This window comes from Dipodomys spectabilis, unplaced genomic scaffold (assembly GCF_019054845.1).
Source record: "Dipodomys spectabilis isolate Male_0828 unplaced genomic scaffold, ASM1905484v1 ptg000081l, whole genome shotgun sequence".
NCBI lineage: Eukaryota > Metazoa > Chordata > Mammalia > Rodentia > Heteromyidae > Dipodomys > Dipodomys spectabilis.
In genome coordinates, this window is record NW_024870758.1 from 18091506 (window position 1) to 18112210 (window position 20705).

At 37.6% G+C, this 20705-nt stretch overlaps 1 protein-coding gene across 1 annotated transcript in view; it reads left to right on the forward strand.

The window, feature by feature from the left end:
• Fmnl2 (formin like 2) overlaps positions 1 to 20705 on the forward strand; it is a 288837-nt gene that overhangs the window by 214575 nt on the left and 53557 nt on the right. Inside the window, 3 exon segments of the mRNA XM_042683447.1 lie at positions 10479 to 10587; positions 14135 to 14211; positions 16096 to 16189. Coding sequence (XP_042539381.1) covers positions 10479 to 10587; positions 14135 to 14211; positions 16096 to 16189 — 280 coding nt within the window.

Genomic DNA, 20705 nt, shown 5'->3' on the forward strand with positions numbered 1-20705 from the left:
CCTAGTTGCCCTTCATACCCTTTTACTTTCCGTTCTTTCTCTTCTGGTAGCTCAGTTGTGTGTGTGTATAGATGCAGAATGCTGAGCCGGATGCCAGTGGCTCACGCTTATAATCCTAGCTACTCAGGAGGGTGAGATCTGAAGATTGTGGTTCAAAGCCAGCCCAGGCAGGAAAGTCTGTGAGACTCATATCTCCAATAAACCACCAGAAAGCTGGAAGTGGTGCTATGGCTCAAGTGGTAGAGTGCTAGCCTTGAGCTGAAGAGCTGAGGAACAGTGCCCAGGCCCAGAGTTCAAGCCCCATGACCGACCAAAAAAAAAAAAAAGATGCAGAATGCTTCAGTGATAATTTTTTAATTACTATGATATCTTTAGTCAGTGTTATTTTGCTTAGGCATGCTTAATTGTCAACTTTGTATTTCCTCCTGGGAATTCCCTATAATGTCTCTTCTTCCTGAAATATTACTAGACTAAGAGAGGATGAGACTAACTACCTTTGTCACTTACGGGTATATTATCATTCATCTTTGATCTTTCATTAATTAATACATATTTTTTTATCAGTTAAATGGTAGAAACTGGATGAACTCAGCCTGGAAAAAGAGTTAGTGAGACTCCATTTCATCCAATTAATGGAGTGTAGTAATTCATGCTTATAATAGTAGCTGTGAGGAAGGTATAAGTAATAGAATTGTAGTTCAAAATTAACGTTGGGCAGAAACATAAGACCCTGAAAAACACCAAAGGTAAAAAGGGTTAGGTGTGCAGCTTAAGTGGGAGAGCATCTGCCTAACAAATGCTAAGACTCTGAGTTCAAACCCCAGGCCCTACTCCCTTCCCCCCTTTTTTGTTTTGAGCTTTCCTAATTTGTCAGACATTGTACTTAGTATTAATTGTAAATTAGTGAGTAAATCTATGCTGCTGCCAGTGAAGATGGAGATGCCATCTAGAGCAAGATGCCCATGAGTTTATTAGAAATTTTTATTAATAAGACCCTCATTTGAAAATTTTGTTTCTTCCCTGAAGCTTGAAAACTTTCACTGATTTCAGACATGCTCTGGCAAAGTGATACTATTTCTTCAAGGGTTAAGATTGCCATGGATTTTGGGTCCTTGTGGTAAGAATCTCTGTGTCACATTACGGTCAGTGAATATGAGGCTTTCAGACCTTTCACATTTGATTGCCTTTAATTACCTCTGTCCCTTTGACTTGGATTTTTGGTCATGGAAAAAAAAATCTCTATAATGAAGTTCAGTTCTGCTGAAAGACTTGATGTTTGAATATGAGGCCTCCTATAAACCATTCAGATTTTCCGTGTTAACAAATTCCCAAAATACTAGCAAATATAGAATAATTTGATTCAAAAATAATAAAGCGTACTGTTTCAGTTCACTTCATGTTATTTGCAATGTGTCAAGACTTACAGGACCTTTTATGTTATCTACTTTCACATGTGGGTAGAAGAATATGTAGACTGATTTGGAAGTTAAGAGAAAGGCAACTAATTGTGCCCAAAAGGTTGTATAATCATTTTGGTACTCAAATGGAAATTCTCACCAGTAGTCCAACTTTAGTTATGTGCAAGGGATTTAACTTACAAGTATATTTCAATTTGGTGTTCCATCATTTCTTATTTATGAAGTAGTCTATATTGGCCAGCTTGCATCCTAACGAGGATTCATTTTTCTGACTAATAACTCATTATGCCTTTTTAGAAACTATTAAAGACTATTCCTTGTGAGCACATTATTTCCAGTAGAATGAGAGAATCAGGAAAATATATGAGAAATATCCCAGATCCAGGGTTTGGGAGGGATGTGATCCTGGAACCTAGAAGGTAGAGTACAGGCATGGTGTAATTTGCTTCACAGTTGGTTCAAGGGTGATCCTAGAATTCATATTAAAACAGAAGGCTCGGTCAGAAGTACATCAGAGGATGTGATGTAAATGTAACTTGGAGAAAGGCGGAACTATATGATGTTGCTGGTTGGCAGGTAGGCTTGAAGAAGACTGACTGAGAAACCATTATATTCTTCTGTTCTGTGTTTCAACAGTTTCAAGGCCAGAAAGGGAGCATTATAATTCCATTCATTTTGGCTTCGTGCTTTCTAACAACAATCAATCAACACAATAGTAGCTTTCATTCCCATACTATCTTGAAACTTTTTGTTGTTGTTGCTATTTTTAAGTAATGTGTAGCAATGATTGTCCAGTTCTTCATGATTCAAGAATTTGTGCCTGAGTTTTAGTTGTATGCTTGGTCATTGGATATTTGTGTGTGTGTGTGTGTGTGTGTGTGTGTGAGAGAGAGAGAGAGAGAGAGAGAGAGAGAGAGAGAGAGAGAGAGAGAGAGAGAGAGAGAGAGAGAGAGAGAGAGAGAGAGACTGACTTTCTACAAAAGACCAATCCAAGTACAGGCATAAAGTATGTGTTGCTTTTCATATACCCAAAGAGCATTTACATTTTTTTCTCTTCCTTTTTCTCCCCTCTCTTTCTCTATTCCCCACACTCTTTGTTTTTTGGCTTTTTCTTGTCTTTTTCATACTGCCTTCTCACTTGTGGTTGTCTTCTGTACTTTGTCCTTTCTTGTCCCACTGTCTCCTCATGTTCTGGTTCTGTTCTTCTCTTGGCATCACCACTAGATTGCTTTCTCTGCCTGAGTATCTTCAGTTCAAATGCCACCTGAGCTGCTTCTCCCTTTGCTGCCTCTGGAGCAGCTTCAGTTTACACACTGATGATGAGACTTCAAATTGGAACATCTCGTAAGTCCTGGGTAGAAATGACACCTAAGTGAGCTGAGAATGCATGGTGTCAGGGTCTTATAACTACCCTCCATGTTATAATATGATAACCTTGTGGCTTAGCCCAACCCCTTGTCTTGAGATAAAGCCCACTGATGAACTCTGTTATCATAGTATGATTCCTCATGTTAAGAACTTGAACTTTTAAGGTATATTGTATTTTTATTAATGTAGCGGGATTTTTTTGCAAGAGAAAAAGGAATTCACACTCTGTAGGGATAATTTATTCTGGCAGCTTTTTTTAACTAGTAAGTGTCTCTATCTGAATTTGGATTTCTGTCCTCTCCCACACCCCCTTTTTAATCTCTAGATAATAGCGTAGATTCTTATCTAGTATTACTTGGCAAAAATGACTAGGTAAATTAGAAGAACAAATGAGCTCTCAGGAAATTTAAAAACGTCTTGTAAATGAGTCTCAATTAGAGGAAAAATACTGTTCTACAATATAACGATTTCTAATAGAAATTGTAATGGTAGCAGTTTCTTCCTTATGTTCTTTATTTATTTATTGAATTAAAAAATTGTTATAAGGTGATTTACAGAGGGGTTATAGTTACATAAGCCAGGGAAAGAGTACATTTCTTTTTGGACATTGTCATCCCTTCCCTTACTCTCTCCCAGCTTTTCTCCTCCCATCCCCACCCACATCATGTCCAGTGAGTACCATTGTTGCATTTGTTTAACCTTGCTGTCTTTATTTGTAGCTACTTAAAATTGATTATCAAGCTTTTAGTAACATGGCATACTCCTTGAGTTATTTTGGATTCTGTATATATTTGAATCCAGAGGGGAAGTGTTGATAGTAATGAAGTAAATGAGCAATTTGTGCTATCTTAGAGCCTTGTGTGCCTTTCTTTGAGATAGGTTTCTGCCAATGTGGTTGCCAATTTAGCTAAAGTACATGATGCAATGTGTGCCCACATGTCCACATCAAGGCTCTGTTATTTTAGAGGCAAGAGAAAATAATTTTTAAAAATTTAAGGATGTCTAGATTTATATTATTGGACTTCAGTAAAGAAAAATGCCAGGAAGTGGTGCTGTGGCTCAAGTGGTAGAGAGCTAGCCTTGAGCTGAAGGCCCAGAGTTCAAACTCTACGACCACTAAAAAAAAATAAAAATAAAAAATAAAATAATGCCAGTCAGGCATTGGTGGCTGACATTGACAATCCTAGCTACTCTGGAGATTGAGATCTGAGAATTTCGGTTTCAGAGCCAACATGGTTAGATAAATCCCAGAGATTCTAATCTCCAGTCAACCAGCAAAAAGCCATAACTAGAGGCCTGGCTCAAATGGCAGAGCATTTGCCTTGAGCCAAAAATAAGCTAGGACTTGAGGCCCTACATTCAAGTCCTTCCTTGTTCTAGTGCAGGGGAAAAAGTATATTCCATGTTTTCCACTGGAAACTTACTGTAATGATACTGGTTGCAAAAATGATGACAAGGAAGTGGCACTGTGGCTCAAGTGGTAGAGTGCTAGCCTTGAGCTGAAGAGCTGAGGGACAGTGTCCAGGCCCAGAGTTCAAGCCCCATGACCGACAAAAAATCCCAAAAAGTTTCCTGCAAAAAACGATGACAGATTTACATTTAGTTTAGCCATGTACCATCCTAGCAGATTTGTTCAGCATTTTCTAGTAGACTGGACTTAACTTTTCTTATCTTTAAAAAATGTTTCAGTACTGGGGGTTGAACTTAGGGCATTGTGCTTATTACTAGGCAAGTGATCTAAAGCCATGCATTATCCCTTCTTGGGAAAGGTCTCACATTTTTGCCTGAACCAGACTGGGCTGTGGCCTTCTTATTTATGCTTCCCGCATTGCTAGGGTGACTGTTTGGAACACAGTCCTCCCAATCTCTGCCACTTGAGTTGTTGGGGATCACCCAGCTTGCCCTACCTCATTCTTATGTCTCTTCTCCAGGGGTTGGGGGAAAGGTTATCTGACTAGTGTATTTTTTAAGGCATCTGTCTCATATGGAGCTTCTGATTGTGGCCATGATAGGCTCTGCAACCTACCTCATGTTTTCAAATTAAGGTAACAATTTCTTAAGAAAACCTGGTAGACCAGTAAGTGAAGATGACAGCAAACTGCCCCCTTTGTGGTCTGACTTAATACATAAGAGGTACCTTATAAAGTGCTAGAGGTATAGCAGAGTATATTAAATAACATATTTGTACACACTAGGCTTATAGGGGACCTATTCATATTCGTGGCATTATCACTTCATGAAATCTTGGGGACCATTCCAGGATTTTTTAGCCCTATTTTGAAGATGGGGAAACTAGATACCAGAGAAGTTGCAGATTCATGATTTGTAATCAAAGTATTCTTAGGTTCTTTCTATTGTGTTGTGGTGTTTTTACTGAGAAAAACTGTGTTTATGTTTGTCCTCATGTGGCTGTGTGACAAATACATTAGATGTCATGTATGTGTAACCAAAACTAAGGATGTAGAAATTCAGAGGCTAACATGAGCAAGAAAATCTAGGAGACTGATGACACTCGCTGTAGATGTGAAATGCCAAGAGTAAGACCTGGAGGAGTGGTTGGGAATGGAAAGGAGTTCACAGAGTGTGGCAGTAGCTAGGTTCTTTTAGAAACAAGGACTGCATGGATCTGGCTGGGGGAAGTGCAGAGCTAGCTGAAGTAATGTTTTGAAAGCCAGACTGTGCAGTTGTCATTGTAGCTTATTGGTAATGATTTATAGAAAGTTTATGAAAAGAAGGAATAATTTAGCTTGCACATTGAAATATTTTGGCTTAAAGGTCACAGGAATAAGGTAATTTCCTTGAATAGTTTTTGTGTGGGGATATATCCTGCTTAATTAGCCATTAAGTAGTAAATATAATTTTTCTTTTTTTTTTTTTTTTTGTCAGCCATGGGGCTTGAACTCTGGGCCTGGGCACTGTCCCTCTGCTCATTACCTCAAGTGCTCTACCACTTGAGCCACAGTGTCGCTTCTGGTTTTCTGGTGGTTAATTGGAGAGAAGAGTCAAATGGACTTTCCTGCCGGGGCTGGCTTTGAACAACAATCCTCAGATCTCACCCTCTTGAGTAGTTAGGATTACAGGCATGAGCCACTGGCACCTGGCATGGAAATATCATTTTTGACAAAGGGAATATAATGAAAAAAAAAACAGAATTCAAGCTAATAATTACTTTCTATTTATTTCATGAGCCCACAGCTAGCTCTTTCAAGTCCTTTAAGAAGTACTGAGAATTTGACTATTGGTGCTAATCTAGCTGTTATCTGGTGCTCTAGTAGAATATATAGACAAACCAAATTTCAGCACTTAATAGAAAAACTTTGTTAGGATTTTTGTTTCTCCTGTCTTGCTCCATCTTCTCCTACCTCCCATATTTCCATTACTTCTCATTTGAACTATCTGAATTGAACTGTTTCAGCTCTGTTTCTTTTGGCTATAGGAACAGTCAGAAAAGTTTCTGGCATATTTTTTAGGCCTCAAGTATTTTATGAGTTTAATTGATAGGAAAAATATGCCCAAGTGATGTCATGTCTGAAGGGTAAGAGAGAGGAAACCTAAAACCCCAAATCTTGGTTAAAGTACTATTAGCCCAGACTTTGGAACCATAAAGGGCAAGGATAGTTCTGCCAAATTATGTGACAGACCCCACTGAGGTTGCATTCCAGTGGGTTGAGCCTGTGTATTGGCTTCTAAAGGAGTTCTAATTACTATGCTTATAGGTAGATACTAGTTTGATATCTTAGTAGTTTGAAAGATTGTTTAAAAGTACTTTCAATAAGGGAAAATATATATTATTTCTTTTGTTTATTATTAGGATGTATATATTACAAATCTCTCAACTGTTGACCTGAAAGTTCCATAGAAAGCTTTTGCCAGACTTTGAGAGACCCTCATTGGGCCATGTCAGAGAATATTCAAGGATAATAGAAGCATTGAAAGAGATTTAGACTTACACACACTCACAGACTGGATTCTCCAGGATCAAACCTAGGACCTTGAGCATGCTGATCATTCATTTTAACAAGAGCTGCCCTGCCAGTTACCTAGATTGTTTAACTGTCTACAAATTAATGTATGTTGTTAGCTGAGTGCTAGTGGCTCATACCTGTAATCCTACTTGAAAAGATGAAATTGGAGGATCACTGTTCATAGCCAGCTCCCATAGGAAAGTCTGTGAAACTCGTAACTCTAATTAACCAGCAAAAAGCCAGAAGTGAAGGTGTGGCTTAAGTGGTAGAGGACCAGCCTTGGATGAAAAAGCTAGGGTACCATGTCCTGGCTCTGAGTTCAAGCCCCAGTACTAGTGTGCATATATGTGGGGACATACACACACACATACACACAGACAAATGAATACATGTTGATTAGGGCATCAAGGGGTGAACAGTAGCTTTTGTGTTTGTGTTGACTATATGATCAGAGACATAAATAGAGATCTCTGAGTGATCCAGAGTTTCTCATCCAGTTTTTACTCAGGAATAGAGATTGTTTCTCTGTACTCAGAAATGTTACAGACACATCACTTATCACTTGTTCTTATGTCTATTACCTAGTATTTTTTATTTTTTTAATTCTTTTTTTTTCCTTTTTGCTGGAGATAAAACATGCCAAACAAGTGCTCTACCACTTGAATTATACCCCAGCTCTTTTGTTTTTATTTTGTTTTTGAGCAGTCTACTTTTTGCCCAGGTAAGCCTTGAATTCTTAATCTTCCTGATTCTTCCTCATGAGTAGTTGGTATTATAGGTGTGCACACTATACCTGGCTTGATGTGTGTGTGTGTGTGTGTGTTTCTAACCATGAGGTAATAGCTAAAAATTATTGTAGCTTCCTATTTTGGACTCTTTTGTAGTAGGCAGTGAATCAAGGATAAAACATGATTGAAACTAGAACTTTACTGAGTGTTTTGTATAATTTAGGCTCTAAGCATATAGTTAGCAGGAGAAATTTCTATGTATCTATTCTGTAGTTAAATGTATTCCAGTGCAACTTCTCAGGGTTTTCTTTGTTGGCCTCACCGCACTGTCTTCCTGAATTAAAATTTAAGGTTTGCTTGCCTGGCAGGATGTCCTCAGTAATCATTTTGAAGAAATGCCTCCCTATAGCATGTGCTACTGGCACCACCTGGTTAAAATTATGGCTGTGTGCCTCTTGGCAGATTTATTGTCACTCATGAGTAACTGGCATAGTAAGCAGGACATATCCTGTATAAGTTTCACAAATACATTCTCAAATATTGCTTAGCTTTTGTTTATATTGTTCATATTCGCACTGACTTATGAGTTCTTCAGTTACCATTACTTCATATGCTGAAATGGGCATGAAACTAATACAAGTATTTAGCATTCTTTCCTTTTCTTTTTAAAGCCCCAGCAATGATTACTTTTAGTATAGCACCATTAAAATAAGGAAAAATAGAGAAAAAAAGAGCAACATTTCCTCATCTACATGCAGGAAATGGAGCTTAAGACTATTTGATTGTGATCTTAAATCAGCTTAATAATTTTCCCATAATTCACAGAGCTTTGTGAATCCTAATTGGCAGCTTTTCTGAGATAGGACCTCATCTGTAAATGCTAACATCTACAGATTTAGTCCAGTACTTGAGAAAGTAGCAGGCAATTCTTGAAGTTGATATAGAAGATAGCTTGAGCATTTTGATGCTGTTAGTTTCTCTATACAAGTAGCCTTTCCCCTACATTTCCCTTTATTTTTCCTATAAATGTGAGCTGTTCCAAAAATATGAATGACAGCTTTTGTTTCGTTTTATTTTGTTTTGCCTCCAGGAAAATCCTCTCTAATATACTGGCATCTTATGCCTCTAAAGCCCTGATTTCTTTTCTTATTTATTGTTATTATAGAGTTCATATACTGAGGGGTTACAGTTACATGAGTTAGGTAATGAGTAATGAGTACAATTCAGAGTGTAGCTCAAGAGCATAGCACATGCTTGTCAGGCAAGCATGAGATCCTGAATTCAAACTCAGTTCTGCTCCTATTTCCCACTCCCAGAAAAAGAAAGAAAACTATCCCTCTAGAAGGACACTATCATTACTTAATAACTGATTTCATTAAAGAAATACAATCAGATTAAAATAAATTACAAAAGACCAGAGGAAGAGGAGGAGGAACTTCAGCTATGGACTAAGGTGTAAACCTGGATGACCTCTAAGCAGAGTGTCAGCATTCATGCTCAGGCTGGGGTTCTAGTGAAATGTTGAAAGTTGTATTTTAGAAATGGTAGTGGGCTTACTAAGCCTTAAACTCAAACTTCTTTGAGACCTTTCACTGCTAAAATTTTATTTCTAAACATATACATATACATATATATATATATATATATATATATATATATATATATGAGCAAACATATTTACATATCAACTTTAGTGAGGCAGGTGTGACCTACTGAAGTACTTTCCTAAAACCAAGTTGGTTCACTAATAGGCTTTTATAAAGAATTGTGTGGCTTCTGTTTGGTTGGTTGTAAACAGGACATGAGCTTTAAAATAGCTGTCTAGCTGATCTATTTGAGACTGTCTTTGCAACTCAGCTTTTACCTGCTCTGTGCTTTAGAGACTTTTGAAAGCTGTTGATGTTAGTCCTACTTTCCTTTAACTTTTGTAATTAGTTCAGTTGAAGAAGAAGGAATGCTATTGGGGACTGTGTAGAGTATTCCTGACATTGACTCTGTCAGGAATATAGTTTAAAAAAACTTTTGAAATAAGCTTTTAAATCAAAGTTGGAGTTAACAGAGAAGACCTCTGCTCCTAGCCAATAGTTCAGAAATTTGTATGGAAGCTCTGATGTGTTACTTCTTTTTAGATACATCATGTTACATTGCAGATTCTTGACTACTGGTAAGCTAAGATAAATCTGTAGAAAGCTTTACGATGTCAAGTCTATAGAATCAATCTTGTCCTTCAAACATTTGTTCTAGGAAATATAGGTAAATTTCCTTCTAAATTTTCAGCTGGCTTCTTAGTTTTGGTTTGGGATCAGGCTGTGGAAACATTTGCATATTATTAAGGTTTTAGAATGTAATATCACAGAGTGAATTGACATGTTCCATAATTGAAAGGTGAGATTGAAAATTAGGTCAAATGATTGGAAGTAAGATTCTAAACCTTACCTCCTGCATGGTGCCTCAGGTGACCTTTGAAAACTGAGCTTGGCCCACAAAGACCCAGGGATCATTACTAAATGCCACATATTGTCTGATTTGTTACATGCTGTGAGAGGAGTTGACTTCCATCATCTTTGGGTATCTGACCTGAAAATGTGGTGCCCAGTCTGCAGAATCATAATGGGGTTTATGCCGGGTGCTGCTGATTCAGGCCTGTAATCTTAGCTACTCAGGTTGCTGAGCTCTGAGGATTACGATTTGACGCCAGCCCAAGCAGGAAAGGCCCATAAGACTCCAATTAACCACCAAAAAAGTCACAAGTGGAGTTGTGGCTCAAGTGGTAGAATGCTAGCCTTGAGCACAAAAGCTCAAGGATAGAGCCCAGGCCCTTAGTTCAAGCCCCAGGACCAGCACAGAACAAAAACCAACACATAATGGGTCTCATAGTAGATTTTATGGTGATAGGTTTTGGTGGTGGTATTTTTGAGAATAGCATCCATTTTTTAAGTGCTTGTGGCCTGTCCTAAGTAATGGATCATTTTTGTCAAAGTTTCCCTGTTTATTTGTAGATATAATACTTTGCCAAGCAGAAGAACCCTGAAAAATTCAAGATTAGTGAGTAAGAAAGATGATGTTCATGTCTGCATCATGTGTTTACGAGCCATCATGAATTATCAGGTATGTGTTTGCTTCAGTCCTTTAAAAGAATCTGAATGAATAAATTTCAGGTCTCATTATCTCAAACATTTATATCTGTTTGAAATAAATACTAGGATTTTAGGAGATTATATATTTTACAAAAAGTTCTGATACTTAAAACTGAATTCATTGCCCTTGTATTTTAATTAGCATTTGTAATCTCTAAGGTATTTTGAAACAAGACGTTTTCTTCCTGCCATGCTTCACTTGCCTAGAAACCTTGGTAAATGTTTGTGATCATTGCCTCTGGGTTGTGGGCAATAAAGGGTCAACTTTAGAACACAAGAATGAGCTGCCTGGTACATGGGTAGTCCATGGTTTCCACAGTTATATGGTGATTGGGTAAGGAGTTATACTTATTGTCTCTTGGACAAAGTATTCCTAAACTTTCTAAGAAGTGCCACATTCTGATGGCTGAGATGTTGATTCACCTGAGAAGCAACCCAGCTTGTGGATGGGTTAATTCTAACAGCACAGTGGAAAGCAAGAGCCTGAGACATCTAGTGTGTGAACTGACAGGTCCCATGTATAGAAACAGGTAAAAATTAGAAATAATGGGACGAAATGTAAGAATCAGGCTGGAGTTCCATTTATATGGATGCCACAGGTGGGTCCAGGAGAAATTAAAAATATATGCATAGGTAGCATCTTCATTAGTGTTCAAACCCAGCATAAATGTATTGGTTGTGTTTATGATGTCAAGTATGTAAATACTCTTGTCTTAACCAATTAATATTTTGATGACTTTGTCAAACAGTTTGTTCTAGATACTAAGAATATAAGATTACATAAATAGGTGCCCAAGAGAACATCCTAGAGAGAAGAAAATGATCATGTACAAATAAATTGGTAAAAGATGTAATTTTGTAGATCATGTAATGATGAAAAGAAAGCTAACATACAACACATTGTGTATTTTTATAGGTTTGATGTTCTTAGATCCATTAACTTATGAGAGAGCCAGCCTTACAATTCCCCATTTTAATTATGAGGAAACGGAGACAAAGAGAAGTTAAACAATTCTTCTAAAGCACATGTGAAGATACAAATCTAGGAAGGCTTTGAACTCAGAGAACTTTTATTAAGTACTGTGTAAAAAGTGAAAAGAATATAGGAATATTGCTACAACTGTGCATGCAATTTAAAATAGGCCAGCTAGCAAAGTATCACTAAGGAGAAAACATTTACGAACCATTAACTATGTGAAACAGAGAACTAAGAGAAAGATATTAGGGTAAGAAGACTGTAGATAGAATGCCCAAAGATAGGGATACTGGTCTGCCCAAGCATAGAAAGGAGGTGAGATTGGCTGGATTAGAATGAGGAAGTAGAAGGGTAGAAGACAAAGATAGAGTAATACCTTGTCTTGCTAGGACTTTACAAGCCAGTGAGAGGACATTGACTTTGTTATGAATAGAAAACTAACAATTTGCATTTACTGTGTCCCTCTGGCTTGTGTGTTTAAGAGGACATTCACAGTAACTTTGGTAAGTGCCCATGGTGGTGTGGACCAACATTATAGGAATGGAGAAGACCAAGATGGTCAGCTTCTCACTTAAGTTGATAAGAAAGGCAACAAGCACTGGGTTTGTGCTGAAGGAGAAGGTAAGGAATAGACAGTGGTTCCATCTGGGCACTTTTAAGATGGAGTTGCAATCTACTAAGACAGGGAAGATTGTAAGATGAGCAGATTTCAGAGACATTTTTACTAATTCCATTTGGGGTTTTAAACAGAGAGATATCAATTAGACATCAAAATGGTGATCTCTGACGAATAGTGAGTAGCTATCTGGATGTCAAGACAGAGTTCTAGGTTGAGGATAAAAATTTAAGAGTAGTTAATATATAAATGGTAGGGGAAATCTGGAAATGAAATGAACAGGGGTAGATGGAAGAGAGGTCCAAAATAGTTCTGAGGTGTACTTGTTGAAATGTCAGAGAAGAGGAGAATCTGTCTGGAGAACTTGAGAAGTAGAATGGTATGCTTCAAGGTGAAAGGTTTGCTCAGCTTGGTCAGATACTGCTGCTGAGTAAGTCATGTTATGAAGAGCGAGGCTTGGCCAGTGGCCTCAGCCATGGGCTGCCTGGGGAAGAACAGCCTGAGAGGAGAGATGCAGATGAAAGCCTCATGGGAGCCATTTCTGAGGAAACAGGAAGAGGAATATCAGACACTCTGGAAAGGCAGCAGATGCTCCATGTGTTTGGGTGTATCTTTCTTTTAAAGTATGGTTGAACAATGAGAGGCAGAGGCAGTAGCTGGACATAGGCTACAATGTCATGAGGGGGCCTTGTTGCTAATTCATATAAGAGCATTGAGCATTTGATTCATGTTTTTATACTAATGGTGATAAGTAAATCAATCAGATGGTAAAATCATGGAGTTTGGGAATTTCTGTATCACGTAATGTTCTTAAGTAGGTGGAAGGGGATGAAGTCAAGGTCAAGGACTCAGTTTATCTTTGGGAAGAAGAGGTGAGCTACAGGTCTATGTATGTGGATTGGTATGGTAGTAGTTTAATAGTTTTAGGAAGGTGTTTGTTTGTTTGTTAGCCTTTTATTTTCCTTCGTGAGATAGGGTCTTGCTATGTGGACCAGGCTGGCCTTAATAACTTATTATCCTCCTGCTGCAGCTTCCAAAATATTTTTTAAATACAAATTGCATATGCTTTCTCAATGTCAGAAGAAATAAGATTATAAGATGGGTGAGTTTAGAATGTCAGATAGTTCTTAAGCTTAGCAGAATCAATATTCTTCGTGTTGACTTCCTTCCTTTATAAAATGGTGAAGTAGCACTTTCTACCTCAAATCAAAGCCAGCTTTCTAGACCCTTGATGTAGACAGGCATTGTCCATAGAAGGGACTAGATACAGTGATTGTCTCCCCTGGAAATGACAAAATTCAGATTCCAGGGCTCTTTCATTGAGATTCAGAATAAATTGACCTGGGATGGGCCTTAGAGAGTCAATCACTACTTTGTTTTCTTTAGTCTTTGAAGTAAGTTAATGAGCACGGAGCTGAAATTTGCTAGGGTAGGACTCTCATTATTTTAATAAGGAAACCATGTAGCTCATTCATAAATAATGGGAAGATGCCCTTGATCAAGATGCCCTTGATAATTGACATCATTCCTGAAATTTTTAAACATATGATATCTCTTTTTATTAGACTTTTTATTAGCAAACATTAGTTGTGTAAGGGGAGGGTGTTCATTGTTATACTTTCACACAGGCATACAATGTATCCAATCAGTTATACCCCTTCTTTCCCCTCATCCTATCTCTTCCTTCTTAGATCGTAGGCTTCAATGTAGTATTTTCATATATACAAAGTACATCAATAATTTTGAAGTTTTTGATAGGCAAATATATTGTGACACTGATCTAATAGTGATATAACTGCATTTTTGATTATATAAGCCAGATGAGGTAGATGTTTTAGGCTTTTTGAGCCATGTTCCAACCCAGATTTCTACATTTACAGTGTCTTTACCTACCTACTAATGCTGTTGTTCTTTGCCACATTTCAGTATGGTTTCAACATGGTCATGTCTCATCCACATGCTGTCAATGAGATTGCACTAAGCCTGAACAACAAGAACCCCAGGTAAAGCATTCTGTGTAATATGAAGTCTGAATATCAGTGGGGAAACAGAGAACCCCAATTAGAATTTAGAAACTTCTGTGCATGGTTTTTCTGAAATAAGACTGGCAATTAGTTGGGAACTGGTGGCTCATACCAGTAATCCTAGCTTTTTAGAAGGCTGAGATCTGAGAAACACAGTTCCAAGCTAGCCCAGGCAGGAAAGTCTTTGAGACTCTTTACCTCCATTTAACCAGCAAAAGGCCAGAAGTGGTGGTATGACTTAAGTGGTAGAATACTACCCTTGAGTAGAAAAAGCTAAGGTACAGCTGGGCACTGGTAGCTCATGGCTGTAATCCTAGCTACTCAGGAGGCTGAGATGTGAGGATCATGGTTCAAAGCCAGCCTAGGAAGGAAAGGCTGTGAGACTGTTATCTCCAATTAACCATAGAAAACCAGAAGTGGCACTTTGGCTCAAGTGGTAGAGCACTTGCCTTGAACTGAAGAGCTCAGGGACAGCGCCCAGGCTCAGAGTTAAGTCCCACAACTGACCAAAAAAAAGAGCTAAGGTACAGCAGCCAGCCCTTATGTTCAAACCCTAGCACTGGTGTGTGTGTGTGTGTGTGTGTGTGTGTGTGTGTGAGTGATGCACGCACACATTCATAAACACAAGACTAGCTATAACTTTGGCTATGTAAAACATTTTCTTGTCAATCAAATTACATTTCTACACAGAGTAGAATTGAGCACCCGAAGATAATACTAGCCATTCCTTGTTTTTTTTTTTTAAGTGTTCTTTCCCTTCAAGGCTAATTCTTAGAATATTTGCTGCTAAATTTGATGGAGAGGACTAATTTACTAGCTTGCCCAGACTTGGAGGACTAGAAGAAAAAGATGTAGCTGATTAGTTAATACTGAAAGTTGACTAAAACCACCATTAATTCAGCTGCTATCCTGATGTACATAGCTTTAGTTACCAAACAGAAAAGGAATCACAAATAATTGTATGTGCAGATTTCCTTTCTATGAAAGCCAGCATCATGTAGTATGAATTGCCTCACAGATTACATCTACAAGCCTGTCCTCATCAATAGCTTTTGGTGATTATGTTTTCCATATAGATGAGATATCTTGCATTTCAATTGTGTAATTTCTTTTTATCAGATAATTTTCTACAAATGGTGTTATCTGACAACTGTTAATTAATAACAAAATCTGATTATAAGTTAAGCATTTGATTTGGAATGAAGTACAAACTGTAAAGTCTTATTTAAATATTGAATGATATTCTTTCAAACTTTCCTTGATGAAACCTTTCACAATTCTGAAGTAATTTCCTTAGTTTACTAAAATTCTACATAGCCATGTGTTTTTGTCCCTGCTCTACACTGCATGGAAGTGCTTCTTTTTTTTTCAAGAAATATTATTGACATTGTAGAATATCAGAACAGTCATTGTTAAGAAGTTGGCATAGTTTTTATTCCTGAAGAAAGATGAAATACTCAGTCTTATGATGAACAAACCATGTTGTTTCTTTCAACATTGTATTTGTAAATTTAGAATGCATCTGTAGGTCCTCCTTCCAAAATATTTCAGATGGAGTTTTATATTCTTGAGTCAGAGGAAATAATTCTTTTATTAGTACAGCTGCAATCCAGCACTTTTCAGATCTCCTGAATAAAAAGAAGAAATGATAAAAACTTGTATTGTCATTTGGGATTTTTCTGGACCATCTGCAAGTGAGCAGATTTAAAATGTAAAACATTACATTATCTTGATTTTCATGCTAATAGCTCCTATTCTAAAACCACAGTTTAACCAGTGTTCTCTCCACATATTCCCAAGTAGATAACTCATCATGGTATTTCCACTGATCTGTATTTTTCTCTTTGTTTCTTACTTTGACAGGACAAAAGCCCTTGTTTTAGAGCTATTGGCAGCTGTTTGTCTGGTCAGAGGCGGCCATGAAATAATTTTATCAGCTTTTGATAACTTCAAGGAGGTAGGATACCTTATAGTCTTAATACATTTTAATAATAATCATTTCATATTTGGACATCTGTGAACACAATTATTTGCCTTTTCAATTGGTCTAAGGAACTAAGGATTACAAATTTGAGTGTCTAAGGTATTATTGAGGGAGACATAATGATCTTAGCATATCTCAAGTGTCTAGATTACGCTTTTTTTGGGTATCTCATTTCTAGCATAAGTTAAAAATGATCTATTTTTCTTTGGAGGAGATGAAAGAACCAGTTTAGAAACAAGTTTGCTTTGTTTATTTAGAAATAGGTTTTGTATATGGTCTTCATTAGGGATGATATTAAATAATTACATGCAAATTTGTGACCTCTTTCATCATAGTTTCTTCCCCTAAGCCTCATTATCATTGCTTTACCGGATGCTATGAAAAACTTATCAAATAAATAATATGTCTATTTTAGAAGTTTGTAATCTTTCAAGTGGTCCTTTCCTAGAATAACAAGAAAGCTATAAACAGTATGGTTGCAAATGGAAACTGTCTACAAAAGCAGAAACCATATGCATTGGTAATAAGATACTAAGGATTCAGTTATATGATATCAAGTCATCTTGACCTAGATATTAGCTAATTTCTCCAAGAGGCAGTGAACAGTAGATAGTGGCCAAGCTGAGTGTCTGATGGTTAAATGCTTCAATATCAGGCTGTTCAGAAAGTGAACCTAAAAATTAGTCCTTAGAGAAGGTTGGATGTACTTGGAGTCTTGGGTTAAAGTAGCAACTCTTAGTCAAAATTATACCTCATTCTGGCAATTCTATTCAATTCCAGTGCTTTTCTGGATTAAGACCCAAGGTGGATTAAAATGGTGCTCTCAGAGAGACTTTAAACTCACTGTTATCTTTTGATATCTTGAGTAGAAACCAGATAGTATTGTTGGTCATATTTGTTGTATTAATGTACCTTCTTTATATACCAGCTACACACAGGAAATAACTTGGTTGTATAGCAACACCCTTGGGATAACTATTAATACCTTCAAACTGGCTTACCCCTGGTCACATAATAGGTTAGTGGCAGTGCCAGGTTTAAGATTAGATCTTCTTGATCCTGAACTTCCTTGAAATTTTGCTCTCATTTGGGTCTATATGTTTGTGGGTCTCACATAAGAAGTCTCTAAAGTTGGCAGGACTTCAGAGATACTATGCTCCATACTTCACCTTAACTGCATTTAATCAAGAGCTGCCATATTACTAGAGACTGGTTCTATGATTATTGAGAGTTGGGAAACTTAAAACAAGGTCAGGGCAAACACTGCCTCCCCCCCCCCTTTCATTGCATTGTTTCTATTTCCCAGTCAGAACTTCAAAATTTGACGTTATCTCTCTTCTTACTGCCAGCCATGGAGAGAACTGTATAGTGTCTTTTTAGTGAATATTTAAATTCATATTCTGGCTTCCAAAATAAATAGATTTTGGAGTCAAGAATGTATGAATGCTTGTCTGTGAATGTTTTTATATTTTATGTATAAATATATAAATTTTAAACTTATAAATAAGAGGTATGTTTGGGTGGATGGGTTTAAAATGAAAGATAAATAGAATAGCACATACTGGTACTCAATCCTATTTGAAATATCACCTGCTGAGTTTTTTCTACACTGGAAGCATTTACTGTATAATTATCAGTAACCCTTATTATACTATACTTAGTATCTGATTGTACTGTAGACTAAAATATATTCTAAAGATATAATGATATAGAATCAGAAGTAAAGACAGCAATTCCTGAGATGGGTTAGTTTTATTTTCTCTTAAGATAGAATAACTTAATTATACATAGTAGGCAAGCAAATACTTGCAGAAATGAGTTCCAACTTTCTGTGTTAATGTTTTGTTGGGGAACTAATTGGGGGTAGATGCCAGAGGTGAGAGTGGGTGAATGTGATCAGATTACTTTGTGTATACATATAGTACACAGGTAGAGTAATGCAAGTGTTTAAAGTCGTTTGAAAACATAAAGTGTATGAAAGAGTAATAGAGGGGGTGAATTTAATCAAAGTATATCATACGCATATATGTAAATACTGCAACAAAACTCCTTTGTACAGTTAATATGTGCTAATAATTTTCTCAATAATTAATACATTTTGGGCATATGATGTGCTTAATTGTGGAAAAAAATAGTCCTACTAAATCTAATAGCTGGAAATGAGAACTAATTTTGACTTTAGAGTATGTGTGTGTGCCTGCCTGCCTGCCTCAGTACTGGGACTTGAACTTGGCATGAGTGCTGTCCCATTTTGTTCTTGTTCAGTTGTGGGGCTTGAACTCAGAGCCTGACCACTGTCCCTTAGTTCTTGTACTCAAGGCTAGCACTCTAGTAGTTTGAACCACAGTTTTACTTCCGGTTTTCTGGTGGTTAATTGGGGTTGAGAGTCTCATGGACTTTCCTGCCTAGGCTAGCTTTAAACCAAGATCCTTAGATGTCAGCCTCCTGAGTAGCTAGGATTACAGGCATGAGCCACCAGCACCTGGCTTGTCCCTTACCTTTTTGTTCAAGGTTAGTAGTTGCCTTTTTTTTTGGTCACTAACTGGAGATAAGAGCCTAAAATAAGAGCCTTTCCTGTTCAGGCTGACTTCAAAACCTGATCCTCAGATCTCAGCTTCCTGAGTACTAGCTAGGATCATAGGCATTCACTAGTGGTCTCTGCTGACTTTTGAGTATTTTAAGCTTCAACCTAAACCTGCCTCCTTTCTATAATTACTTGCGAGTGATGGAGGGTTTTGAGATTGTGTTTCTCTGTGCCATGTTTGAGAAGGGTCGAGGACAGAACTGTATGCTCTTGTCCTCGATTTACCTCAGGCTATAGCATCCACATAGACCTAAGTTAAAGGATCTCCCTGTTCACCCTGTGAATTAGGACATGGCAGGAACGTGCTCCTTGAGAAACTTGGTTCTTATGAATACAACAAGAGCATGTCAGCCTGTTTAACCCACTGTGGATAGGAAAATGGGGCTTCCAGCTTAGTTGCTTAAATTTTCTCTCTTTTCTTTCCATCTCTATGTGAGTAAAATTTTTTTTTATGCATAATAATGAAGGGTACATTCTTTAATCACTTTTCACAATGTTACAGAAATCTTCTAGCTTAGGGAGGCTCAGAGCCAGCTGTTTAGATGTTATGCCTGTCTGTTTTGGAATGACTATTCAGGTGGAGCTTGGGTCAGTTGGCAACATCCAGGGGAGAGGGAACCCTAATGGGTACTGAATTCAGGACATAGTACGAAAAGAGGTTTTTACCTTCAAGAAGTTTAGTGTTTAAAGCTTTGTGTCCCTTTTATGGAGAAGAAAGTAACAGTACTGTTTTTTTACTGTTTATGAGGGATGGAAGAAGGAAATTCAACACCTGCTTTTTTTGTGAATGCAGAGATGTGCTTTTGCACAGGTAGATCCTCTGGCTTTGGTAATTGTCAGAGCCCAGACAAGCAGAATGCTCTATGGCAGCATATACTGACATGAAATTTAATGACTACTTGTTATAATGTAGCAGGAATCTCATTCTCTGTACCTGTTCCCCTCCCCTCCCACCTCCCTCACCCCACTCCCCAGTACTGGGGTTTGAACCCAGGGCCTTGCATTTGCCAAGCATTTCTATAGCCTCTTGAGCCAATAAATTTGTTTTTAATTAATTCAAATGCACATGAAAGAAAAGTAACTTATGATTCTTGATGAAATTTTACATATGATTACATTTTCATGTTTCAGTTAAGACTAAGGATCTTACCAAGCTAATTCCTCTCCTCCTCCTCCTCCTCCTCCTCCTCCTCCTCCTCCTCCTCTTCCTCCTCCTCCTCCTCCTCCTCCTCCTCCTCCTCCTCCTCCTCCTCTTCTTCCTCCTCCTCCTCCCCCTCCCCCCCCAACCCCCTCTCCGTTTTTGTTCCCAATGAATTTGCTGTGAATCTTCTAACAGGAAAGCTTTAGGAACAAGATGGAGTACCTCTAGTGTAGCTGCGTCTGATGGTGGGAAGACTATTAACCTTTAAAGGCCTTGCTAGTTATAGTGGAGTTGGTGCTAAGCCTGACTTTACTGAACAGGCATATGCAGTGCTCAATATATATGATGAGTTATGAGTTCTAATCACAACAGATTCAGATGGTAAACTTGTACTTTGTGTGGTTTGTGTCATGGCTGGAGACATGAGTATGGGTAGATGATGCCTAGATCATTAATAGCTAATTCTTGTACTCCTTAAATGCCTTTCTCTAAAATGCAGCTAAAAGGAGTCAACACATCTGTGTTAAAAATTTGTGGTCCTGAAATGAGGACTAGAGTGAGAACAAAGATCCTCTGTTTTCCTTTTGTTTGTTTGTTTTTTCTTGTTGGCTAATTTAGCTAATTGAAACACACAGTCATCTTCCCTAAACTGATATTTTTGACTGAGTTTCATGGCTGTATTTATTTCTTATCACTGAGTTGATCAGACAAAACATAACAGCAGCAACAAAACCAAATACATTTGTATGTAAAAGCTACTGTAT